Source organism: Thalassophryne amazonica, chromosome 2 (genome assembly GCF_902500255.1).
Source record: "Thalassophryne amazonica chromosome 2, fThaAma1.1, whole genome shotgun sequence".
NCBI classification, from domain to species: Eukaryota; Metazoa; Chordata; class Actinopteri; order Batrachoidiformes; family Batrachoididae; genus Thalassophryne; species Thalassophryne amazonica.
Window position 1 is genome coordinate 138,591,717 of NC_047104.1, and position 12,735 is coordinate 138,604,451.

Genomic DNA, 12,735 nt, shown 5'->3' on the forward strand with positions numbered 1-12,735 from the left:
GGATGCTCCTTTTATACCAATCATGAGTGTCCTCAGTTCCAAAACACTTACTGAGTGTTGTTAGAAGGAAAGGTGACGTAACACAGTGGTAAATATACCACTGTCCCAGCTTTTTTGAAACGTATTGCAGGCATCCATTTCAAAATGAGCAAATATTTGCACAAAACTAATAAAGTTTATCAGTTTGATCATTAAATATCTTGTCTTTGTGGTGTATTCAATTGAATATTGGTTGAAGAGGATTTGCATATCTGTTGTGTGGGCCACTGAAGAGGAGGTACTGCTGGCCCACCACCACAAGATGGCACCCTGCTTGAAGTGCGGGCTTCAAGCACGAGAGGGCGTCGGAGCGACCGGGAGTGACAGCTGTCACTCATCATCCGTACCAGCTGTCACTCATCCACTACTCAACACCATCACCATAAAGGCCGGACTGCAACTCCACCTCCCCGCCGAGAAATCAGCTACCTTGGAGGTAATATTCTCTGCTGTATTTAACTCTGACTAATAGTCTGAACTTCTTTGCAGCCGTTTTCCTGTGGGTGTTGCCTTATCTGTGGGATTGGCGTTTGGTGTGATCAGCGACTGCTTCGCTTCACACCCCAACCAGATAAATGGTTGGACAGGAGCTGCACGAGTGTGTGATTGGAGGTGGAGGTGCTCCCTCCTTACTGAACACAGACTGTGGGATTACTGAGTGTGCATACTCACACTCACCTGTGCTGTTTCTATTCTCTGCCAGCAGTACCAGGTCTGACAGCTGAAGACGGTGACCACCTGGGGACCCAGGACTTGGCGGCTCCGGTGTTCTTCAGGTCCGTTGGCGGTGAGGGCCGTGTGGGATCCGGCTCGGTTCTGGACGGGCGTCTCCTATCCTCAAGCCTGCCCACACGTCACCCAACGTGTAATTGACTGTAGTCCCAAACTGATTGTTGTCTGTATTCCGTTGTGCACAATTTACAACATTAAATTGTTACTGTTTGGCTTATCCATTGCCCTTTCTTTTACGCCCCCTGTTGTGGGTCCGTGTTCCTACACTTTCACAACACATATCATTGTATTCTGTTTTTATTTACATTTTACACAACGTCCCAACTTCATTGGAATTGGGGTTGTAACTGTATAAAGCTCTTAATAAAGTAACTGTATAATGTAACTTTATAAAGTAACTAACAAAGTAACTTTTCAAAGTAACTGTGGCAACACTGAGCATAGTAGTACTAGGCAGCTTTATTCGCGCCCTAACAGTTCTCTGGAATCTGGGAGGAGCTATCACGGGAGGTGATAGCTTTGTTGGTGAAGATGAAGTTTTCATTTCAGTCTCTAAATCAAACCCACCCTGGCGCGGGTACTCGGCTAGTGCATAATAATTGTGCATGCATTATAGTATGGAAACTAGGGATGTGAAGAGTAATCGATACAAATCGGTATGTAGATACAAACGTGTGCGATGCGAGTGTATCGATTCATTCAGTGTGCATCGATTCAACTGACAGATGAAATCGTGATGGATCGGTTGCTACGTGCTTGCATCAATTTTTTTTTCCGGTGCACATTGAATGCACCATGGACATAAGCCTGAAGGCAAAGCACATTTCTACTGCAACAAATCTGTTTCAAAACGGAGGCCCGCGACAACGGCGCAAGCAGTTTTAGGAGATTTTTGACGCACCTAAAACATCAGCTGTTTGGAATTATTTGGATTTTTTTTTTTTAAAAGATGGGAAACTTGACAAGATGCAGGTCATTTGGAAAGAATGCTGCTGCGCCCCCTAACTCACAAAACTGGTGAGAAAAGTATCTGAAATTACTTTTCTCAAGGTGGTACGCTGTCAATGAGTGAGTCACTTTAAGTCACTCACTGAGAGTGATGTCTTACTTTTTACTGTACTGTTTAAGTTCTGACAGTGTGATCAAACAACCTGGTCTCACGGCAAGTCATGACTCAGGAGTATGAAATATACATTAATCTATTGGTTTGTAATATTGTAACGAAAAGCGCCTCATTTTCATCACGGCAGCACAAATTCATTCTAATTCATTCCGCGATGGCTGCACGAAATTAAAAGTGATGCGGGGGGTTGGGGTGGTTATGGTTAGGGTTGGGGGAAGGAGTAGGGTTAGTAATAGTGAGTTAAAAAAAACCCGTCACGAAAATTTGACTCATTTCGTGATGGGAGGACGAAAAAAAAAACATGAGACTGGGCTGGATCAAACAGGTGTTGAATCTGGTAAATTTGCTGCTTATAAGGAGTAAAACAAATACTCTGCCTCTAGTAGAATCAGAAACATATATAGTACCATACTTCTTCAGCTTCTTATGTTCTATTTGAATTTTTGTATAATTTCTTTGCATCACATTGAATCGCATGGTATTGCACCAAATCGCATCGTATTGTGAGGAACTGAATCGTCATCAAATACATATCAAATCGCAACAAATTGGGAACAGCCATGGGCGCAATTTGGTGGGGGATGGGGGGACATGTCCCCCCACCTTTTCAAGCAGGGGAGACAGAATATGGTATGCCCACCCCCACCTTCTGACATATATGTGTGTACTTGAAACATGCTATGTCAGTTTTATGTGCAAAACCACGTCAGAATAGTATCTTTGTTTCTGCAAGTTTATATTTTTAGCAGCATTGATTTGTTTACACCACCTGTTTCTTGTTTGTCACATTCAGAATTTTCTGGGACTGCATTTGCCCTATGCTAATTTACTAAATTCTGAAAGTTAGAAAAGGAAATCAGAAAAGCTATCTGGGACCTCAGAAAGCCCATCTGCAGTTATTGCTTGATCTCCAAAATCAGTCTATGCAAGTGAAATTATGTTCAGTATGAGTGTTGTCATTAGTGCCACTTTGAAAATGAAATTCATGATAAGTAATTTATCCTAAACTTATGATCTGTTGTTTTTTCAAACTTATGCAAAAACAAATCTTGAGAAAAAAATACAGTATGCGATAGTTAATAATTATTAAGAGCCTGTTCTTTCATATTTATGAATACATTTTACCACATTGCTGTTGTTTTGTTTTAATGAAAACTCAACCTGTCATTCTTTTTGAGTTCTACACATGTGGTGATGCCTTATTTATACCAGGATGTTAATAAAATCAATGCTGGCTATTCTCAGAATAAAGTACTTATATCCACAGTTTCAAATTGTATAAGTCAAATGGTGTCCACTTTATGGTCTTCTCAAAACATTAAAATTACTGTTCTGGATGTTCAGAATGCATCTGAGCTTATCTAGAAACCGTTGCCTTCTGGGGGCCTAAAGCAGCCCCCAGACCCCCAACCTATGGGCTTCGGCCCTGCCGGCCTCGCACTTTGTTCCCGCCAATTTCTAGTTCTAAATCGCTATATGTATCGTATCGAGATGCATATCGAATTGTTGTCAGTGATGACATTCACATGCCTAATGGAAACATATTGTAATGTAATGTAAACATATTATGCAATCAAATGTAAAATGTAACCAAACATATTTCCCTCTTCACAAACATTAGCGGGGAAAATATAATGAGGAAACAAACTTGGCTATTTACCCTGTGGTGCACGTGTAATTTCCAGAATGTTTTGCTTCAACAATTTGGAAGTGGAGGTCGTTGTGTCTACTGATCACATCTGTTCGGGTACCCCTCTCTCCACTTTTGTTTCCTTCACTGTCTCCTGCAGTCCTGGACCACACCACCTCCACCTGCCGCTTCAGAGAGCTCACGCACTGCATCATGAACGCCTCACCCTCCACAGCTCTGTAGTGCTGATCTGCCAGAGCCAAATCCTGCGGAAAATCTACAGAAACACAAGTTACAAGTTATTGCTGTTAATTTATTTCAGGTTAATTCTGTAATTACACAAGCAATGTTCTTCAGCTTTCATAGTAAGTACTTTGGAATCTATCAAATACCCATTCTTTCCTTGTGGCCCTTTTGCTTTCCCACACAGCATCCCTCGGAGGAAATGGGAAAGATTAAATAAAACAGAACATATGCAGTTTGCATCTTATTAAAAAATAACGTCACTGTTTTTAACTCGTCATGGCACTTTGTCTTCGTGGTTGCGTCTGGTGTGAGTCCATGTTGTGCTACTGTGTTTATTTCGGGGCACGTTGATCAGTGGGTGCTGTCATCAGCTTCCTGTTTGCCTCTGTTTCATATATCTTTTAAGTTGGTTTCACAGAAACCTGCTATCTTCAAGTGTTTCAAGTTAAGTGTTAGCCACATCCTACAGAAGAAATGGCAGAGGAGCATTTCTTACCACTCACTGGATGCTGAACAAACAATACCAGTTTTTAATAAAAATGCGCTTTGAATCGTGGTGTTCATAAAGACATATGAAGTAATAAATTAAAAAATGAAAAATAACTTTACAAAAAAAAAAGGAAACAGTGCAGCAACACAATGACAGCATTCACCAATTATGAGCTGCAACTTGACTAAAAATATATATACAGGTGCATGTCAAAAAATTGGAATATAAATTTTTATTTTTTTATTTTTTGTCAGGTATTTCATAAAGTGAAAATGCTATATACTCTAGACTTATTACATATAAACTAAGCATGATTTTTTTTTTTTGTTTGTTAATAATGGCCTTCAGCTAAAAACAAACAAAAAAATATAAAATGTTTATCTTAAAATATTAGAATATTTCATAAGATCAGTTAAAAAATGATTGATAACACAGAAATGCTGAACTTTTGAAAAGTATGATCATGTTGCACTCAGTACTTGGATGGTTCCTGTGATAGACTGGTGTCCTGTCCAGGCTGTCCCCTGCCTCTCACCCCATGACTGCTCCAGCCCCTCATGACCCTTAATTGGAGTAAGTGGGTGTAGAAAATGGATGGATGGAAAAACTTGGATGGGGATCCTTTTGAATGAATCACTGCATCAATGTGGTTTGGCATGGATGCTATCAGCCTATGGCACTGCTGAGGTGTTATGGAAGTCCAGGCTGCTTTGATAGGGCCTTCAGTTCATCTGTATTGTTGGGTCTGGTGTTTCTCATCTTGTTCTTGATGAAGCAGCAGGACCTTCGTGGCCGGGACGACGGTGGGGATCGAACCCATGCAGCTCACACAAAAGACCGTTCCTCTACCAGGTCAGCCAAAGGGGAACTCCCCGTTAGCCAAGCTAGCGGGAACGTCTTTTCAACTGGGACCCGGGACTTTCATCCCGCTACATTGACAACAACCGATGGAGAATCCATGAGGTATAATATGACCCATGGTCATAGACATTGTGCACCCTTATCATGTCTGCATCTGCTGGCCCCGCGTACGTGTCCACTGAGTGGCGCGTTATAGGACAGCCCCAGGTAACAAAAAATGTTCCCAGAATATTATCAGACCATAACCAGAAATGTTCCCAGAACGTTACAGAAAACATTTGCAGAACATTCTTATGGATAGTTTTCTTGATGTCCTCTCAACGTTACTAAATACGTTATGGGAACGTTACAAGAAACATTAGGATAACCCTAGAGAATGTGATAGGTATGTTCTTGCAAGGTTATCGATGTTCCTTTGTGGATGCTTTTGAACCTTATTGTAACATTGCATTGAAAGTTGGGGCCGAGCTTAATGTAACCTTGAGGAAATATCTGTGCAGAACTACATTGATGATGGAAATCCTATATCATACGTTACAAATAGATTTTGCTTCCTCATGTGGTATAAACAATCCAGTGTCAGTATCTTAGCCATGGTTACCAATTGATAAAGTCCTAGATAAGCTAAGCTAGATAAGCTAACGTTAGCTGTTAGGTATAACTAATTGTACCCCACTCCTCCAGTATTTACTTAAATATAATAATATTAAAAAGGGGGGAACAAGAAAAAGTGTGCACTATACAGTCTTATGTTTAACTGTGCTTGTTGTGGCCATTGCACCCATCTGTAGCACCTCCATCTGAACGCTGTGAAGTGGTCGAGCGCAAAGTAGCTCCTATAAAGAGAAATAATAATACTTGACCCTTAACCCGGAAGTGCTATAGGCTCTCCTACGCATGTGCACTCGTAACTGTGAGATGGCTTATTATGTTAAAATAGCAAACAAAAATAAGCATTAAATATGGGTCCACATAAAAAGCTGACCGGCTTTTCACATGCAAGCGTCATGGCGTCTACCGGCCCTATAAACAAGCGTGACCTAGATCTACACTGAGCGCAAGTCCTGAATGGAAGATTCTTTGTGTGTGAAACACGGTGCCAAACAGGCAACAATCTGTGTTTTCATCATGAAATCATGAACACCATTGCACAAAACCACCTCCGTTTTGGTCTCACAGGACGGCTTTGAGATGGCGTTCAGACAGCTGTCGGTGGTTTTTCCATCGAGTGATTATCCGAGAAATTGTGGATGTGCCTGGACATGCCAGAACATGTCCTGTGAGGCTTCATCATGGCATTGCTTTGCGCCATGCGGCACCGCCGCGACGCACGGAATTCCTCCGCACATCTGTCTCAATGTGCCGAAAAAGTGCTGATGTCCACGTCTTTTCACAATTCCTGTGCTAGTCAGACGACGTCCCAGATAAAACACAGCGTCCAGTTTGGAAATGAACGGCACATTCAACTGTTACAGGAGTTTTTGTCATGGAAAGAGGAGCGGAGGCTTCGCGCGTTGCGGCGGTGCCGCATGGTGCACAGCAACGCCATGATGAAGCCTCACGGGACATGTTCTGGCATGTCCAGGCACATCCGCAATTTCTCGGATAATCACTCGATGGAAAAACCACCGACAGCTGTCTGAACGCCATCTCAAAGCCGTCCTGTGAGACCAAAACGGAGGTGTTCCTTTGTCTCGCTGCATCAGCAAATCGGTCGTGACGTGCGAAGCCTCCACTCGGCTTTCCATGACAAAATCTCTTGTTAAAAGTGAAATCTGCCAGAAAATGGTTGATGTCCAGCTCTTGTGATAACCAGAGAAAGTGCACACGACGGTCCAGCTCCACAGAGCCATCCGTTTAGAAATGATCCGGTGGTTTGTGGCTCTCAATGGCAGCACGGAGCGCGGCACACTGAGCGTCCTTAAAGCCGTCCTTAAAGCTGTAGTAACAGTCCTTATTCTCTGTGAAGCCCGTAAAATTTTCACCGAAAGCCAGATAAATTTTTTGAATGGTTTCCAGCTGCCAGTCTCTAACAGTTTCTGAAAAAATTCTGATGGAAAAAAAGCCCAAATCATTCCGCCATTTCCTGACAATGAAAATCCGCCGAGGGGGTGGACCACTCCTCACTCAAAGCCTGCTCACAGGCGAATGACGCAACCGACAGGCGTGGAAAAACTCACGCATGCGCATGAGGGTTCAAGCTTGTCTGTCGCAATCACACATGATTCAAATCCATATGGTTTTTGAAAAAAATAATAAGGTTGGATACTTTTCTAATAGACCTCTTACAGGTCGATTCTACATATTTCACACGTGTGTTATATGATCCGAGCCCCATCAATAATTGGCATCATGGCCGTCCCTCACATACCTCGCCTCCTGTACCACGCCGCTGAGTTGCATAGTCTTGATTCTCGGCTTCATGCGGCTTGATTCTCTGGGCGAATGTTTTCACATGATCTGTACATTGATGCTACATCTTACGGCTGCATATTAAATATACATAGATACATAAACTCACGTATACATAGTACATAGCTAGTTTTGTTGGTTCCAATAGTATAGGTAGAAAGACGGCGATCATGACAGGCTACGACAGCATTTATCCTTGCAGCCGCTCTTTGACTTTATGTGCATGCGCAAGCTTATCGGTAGCATGCTGGTTTCAGCGCCTAAAGTTCTCCCGTTGCTCGCACGGTGTCACTGTGGCGCACTTGTTAGAGGCCTTTATTAAAAGCCAAAAAAGCTCCAGTGTGCTACAAGAGAAGACGAAAATATCAAATATAATGTCAAATGTCTATAGCGATTTGAACTATGACAGGGTGATCTTGAAGAATAATTCACAGGCCCACATACATATAATTTCATGGTAAAGAGAGCTTAAATGTTCCAACAATGTTCTTGGGACGTTACTAAGAAATGTATGACACTATTTACAATAAATTTTTAAACTTTTCAGTTATTAAAAATCATAAGCAAGCAAGCAATTTAGATAGCAACGAAGAAAGAAAAGACAGACAGCCAGTTTAGCTAGACAGACAGATCAAATTACAGATATTAGTTCCTGTGTCATGGTTAGAATATGAGCGCGGTGTAAACAAACACTGCATAATGATGACAGTGAAACATGGACTCAACATGCCAGTAAAAAGAATAACTTTATTGCCTAGGGTAAGTAAAAACAGGATTCATCGCTTTATTAAAAAGACAATAAGTCATTGTTAAGTGTACTTGAAAACATAGTTCATGATTAAGAATGTTCTAACAGACATAATATTTCATTGTTATACATGGTCCAGTTTACAAATGCTGTTAACAGTGGTACAGGGATCAGCTATCTGTGATTGATTATGTTTGCCTTGCAAGTGACGAGAAATAAGAATCTGTCTATAGGTGGTGATTATTTTTGTTTACAATGTATTCATTCTTTTTGTTATAAGGAAAAGTGCATTTTAAGTTGTTTGAAAACATTAATCTTTCTAGTTTATTTTGTCTTATTGTGAATGTTAATCAGTGATTGATTGGTTAAGCCTGCTTCTGCTGTTGTAGAGAGAGTGCATTGTGAAAAAAAGGAGAGAAGAATAAAGGAAAAGCACCAGACGTTCGTGCTGAAAAAGTCCGTGAAAAAGTGTCTTTTTCTTTCTTTAAAAAACAATTCTTGCTCCGTCTTCAGAGTGTAACACCTGCATATGTTATATTTTCAATATAATGTTACAAAAGAACTAGAATTTTGAAGTGGGTTATCATCTGAATTTTACAAATAAAAAGAAGCGCTAATTACAGACAATGCTTTTAAATTATTAAGTTCCTTTTCCCATTTGATTTACTTCAGAAAAAATTATTTTAAAGATCTATTTAAACGTTCTGAGAAAGTTCTCATAATGTTAAAAACCAGTGACATTCACGACCTTGTGAGAACCATAGGGTAACGTTATGATAACGTTAGCTGTTAGCTGGGGCGTGTCATGTGGACCACAGCTGAGGTGGGTGATGTGACATTCAGATCGGCAGCTGAGTGTACACATGATCAGACGATCCTTTTCACCTGGCACAGCCTGCTGATGTGTGCCCTGGCAGTCACTCCAGCCCATTGCATAGGTGATATATGTTTTTATGTATTTCTACGTAAGGACAGGAGGCACACGCATGCACCTCACAGTGGACAGTTGTAAGGTCATGTCCTTCATAACATGGTACGTTTTCTCCACCTGTGACTTGCGGGTCAACAGATCTCAACAGCAGCGGCTCGCGCAGACACGCCCACCTGTTTGATCAGCGCACAGAACAAAGTGTCACTCTCTGTTTCTGTGTTCTGTGATTATTTATTTTATCTATTTGCTGCTCCTCCAGTGTGTTTGTTCTGTGAGAAGTCTGCTGTTGCTGTCGAAGTTTCTGGCACAGAACGCCTTCAAAGTTGGTGAGAACGCCTCAGACTCCTGAGAATTTGCCCACATTGCCAGATGAGAAAAGAGGGAGATGGGTGAGGTGCAAAAAAGGAAAGAACAGGAAGTTAAACCTCCAAGGTGTTTGCTAATTTGAGTGCTTGGCTAAGCAAGAAGGAGTCGGGTAGGAGCGGCGACGACAGTGTTTGTGTTGGGAAAGTGTAGTGACACGGACCCACAACAGGGGGCGCAAATGAACGGTCAATAGATGAGCCAAAATACAACAATTTAATGTTGTGAATGTGCACAACGAACATACAGACAATCTCAGAATATCACAACGGTCAATACACAAAGGTGACGTGTGGGCAGGCTTGAGGATAGAAGACGTCTGTCCTGAGGAGAGCCGGAACCACACGATTTCTGCCGCCCCAGAACCTGGTGAATACTGGAGCCGCCAAGTCCCGAATTCCCAGGTGATCACCGTCCCCGACTGTCGGATCTGGTACTGCTGGCGAAGAACAAAGACAGTCAAGTGTGGGTGTGTGTACACCCAGTAACAATAACGGTGGGAATGCCACCTCCACCTCTCACTCAATAACTTGCAGAGTACTGAAGATTCCTCAGTGAAGCCGGGAGTTGGAGCTTCACTGCGGCAGGACTGAGGACTTTGAGGATCTTGAAGGGGCCAATGTACCTGTCCTGAAGTTTCGGGGAGTCCACCTGGAGGGGGATGTCCTTCGTGGAAAGCCACACCTCCTGCCCGGGCTGGTAAGCAGGGGCCGGGGACTGCCGGCGGTCTGCATGGGTCTTCGCCCTCATCCGGGCCTTCAACAAGGCAGAGCAGGTGGAGCGCCACACCCGACGGCACTTCCGCAGGTGGGCCTGGACCGAGGGCACACCGACCTCTCCCTCCACCACGGGAAACAACGGGGGCTGATACCCCAAACACACCTCAAATGGGGAGAGGCCGGTGGCCGAAGACACCTGGCTGTTATGCGCATACTCGATCCAGGCCAGATGGTTACTCAAGGCTGTCGGGTGCGCGGATGTGACGCAGCGGAGGGTCTGTTCCAGTTCCTGGTTGACCCGCTCTGCCTGTCCGTTCGTCTGTGGATGGTACCCGGACGAGAGGCTCACGGTGGCCCCCAGTTCCCTGCAGAAGCTCCTCCAGACGTGTGAGGAGAACTGGGGACCACGATCTGAGACGATGTCGGAGGGTATCCCATGCAGACGTACAACGTGGTGGACCAGGAGGTCTGCTGTCTCCTGGGCTGTTGGGAGCTTCGGGAGGGCCACGAAGTGGGCCGCCTTGGAGAAACGGTCCACTATCGTGAAAATGGTGGTGTTGCCCTGGGACGGCGGGAGGCCCGTGACGAAATCCAGGCCGATGTGGGACCAGGGGCGATGAGGCACCGGCAGCGGCTGGAGGAGTCCTTCGGCCTTCGTGTGTACTGCCTTGCCCCTGGCACAGGTGGTGCAGGCCTGGATATATTCCCGGACGTCTGCCTCCATAGACGCCCACCAGAAGCACTGCCGGACAACTGCCACGGTCCTTCGCACCCTGGATGACAGGAGAGCTTGGAACCGTGACAGAAGTCCAAGACTGCAGCTCTGGCCTCTGGTGGGACGTACAGACGGTTCTTCGGACCTGTTCCTGGGTCCGGGCTCCGTGCCAGGGCCTCCCGGACGGTCTTCTCCACGTCCCAGGTGAGGGTGGCCACGATAGTGGACTCAGGCAGGATGGGCTCCGGTGGATCCGACAGTGCAGTTTTGACCTCCTCTTCATGTACCCGGGACAAGGCATCCGACCTCTGGTTCTTGGTCCCGGGGCGATAGGTGATCCGGAAGTCAAAACGCCCGAAGAACAGTGACCAGCGGGCTTGCCTGGGGTTCAGCCGCTTGGCGGTCCTGATATACTCCAGGTTCCGATGGTCAGTGAAAACCGTGAACGGCACAGACGCTCCCTCCAACAGGTGTCTCCACTCCTCAAGAGCCTCTTTCACCGCAAGGAGTTCTCGATTGCCGACGTCATAGTTCCGTTCAGCCGGGGTCAACCTGCGTGAAAAGTAGGCACACGGGTGAAGAACCTTATCGGTCTCTCCGCTCTGGGACAGCACGGCTCCTATCCCTGAGTCAGAGGCGTCCACTTCAACCATGAACTGGCGGCTAGGGTCGGGCTGCACCAAAACTGGCGCAGTAGAGAACCGTCGTTTCAACTCCTTGAACGCGGCTTCGCACCGATCCGACCAGGTGAAGGGGACTTTTGGAGAGGTCAGGGCTGTCAGGGGGCTAACTACCTGACTGTAGCCCTTAATGAACCTCCTATAGAAATTAGCAAAACCAAGGAACTGTTGCAGCTTCCTACGGCTTGTTGGTTGGGGCCAATCTCTCACTGCCGCAACCTTGGCCGGATCAGGGGCGACGGAGTTGGAGGAGATTATAAACCCCAGGAAGGACAAAGACGTGCGGTGAAACTCGCACTTCTCGCCCTTCACAAACAGTCGGTTCTCCAACAACCGCTGCAGGACCTGACGTACATGCTGGACATGGGTCTCAGGATCCGGAGAAAAGATGAGAATATCATCCAGATATACGAAGACGAATCGGTGCAGGAAGTCCCGCAAGACGTCGTTAACCAAGGCTTGGAACGTCGCGGGGGTGTTGGTGAGGCCGAATGGCATGACCAGGTACTCAAAGTGACCTAACGGGGTGTTAAATGCCGTCTTCCATTCGTCTCCCTTCCGGATCCGAGCTAGGTGATGCGCATTTCTAAGATCCAGCTCAGTAAAGATTTTGGCTCCATGCAGGGGGGTGAACACGGAATCTAACAATGGCAACGGGTATCGGTTGCGAACCGTAATCTCATTCAGCCCCCTGTAATCAATACATGGACGAAGTCCGCCATCTTTCTTGCCCACAAAAAAGAAACCTGCCCCCATCGGGGAGGTGGAGTTCCGGATCAGCCCGGCAGCTAATGAGTCCCGGATGTAGGTCTCCATTGATTCGCGCCTCAGGTCGTGAGAGGTTGTACAGCCTGCTGGACGGGAACTCAGCGCCTGGAACCAAATCAATGGCACAATCGTACGGACGGTGCGGGGGAAGGGTGAGTGCCAGATCCTTGCTGAAGACGTCAGCAAGATCGTGGTACTCAACCGGCACTGCCGTCAGATTGGGAGGGACTTTGACCTCCTCCTTAGCCTGTGAACCGGGAGGAACCGAGGATCCTAAA

General features: G+C 45.3%; 1 protein-coding gene across 1 annotated transcript in view; it reads right to left on the reverse strand.

Annotated features, from left to right (window-relative positions):
• Positions 1-4,038, reverse strand: part of LOC117531331 (interleukin-18 receptor accessory protein-like) — a 61,429-nt gene extending 57,391 nt beyond the window's left edge. The window contains exons 1-2 of the mRNA XM_034194406.1: positions 3,917-4,038; positions 3,555-3,801 (exon numbers count right to left, since the gene is read on the reverse strand). Of these exons, the coding sequence (XP_034050297.1) occupies positions 3,555-3,801; positions 3,917-4,010 (341 nt within the window). The 5' untranslated portion in view covers positions 4,011-4,038. The remainder of the gene's footprint in view (positions 1-3,554; positions 3,802-3,916) is intronic.
• Between the last annotated feature and the right edge of the window lie 8,697 nt (positions 4,039-12,735).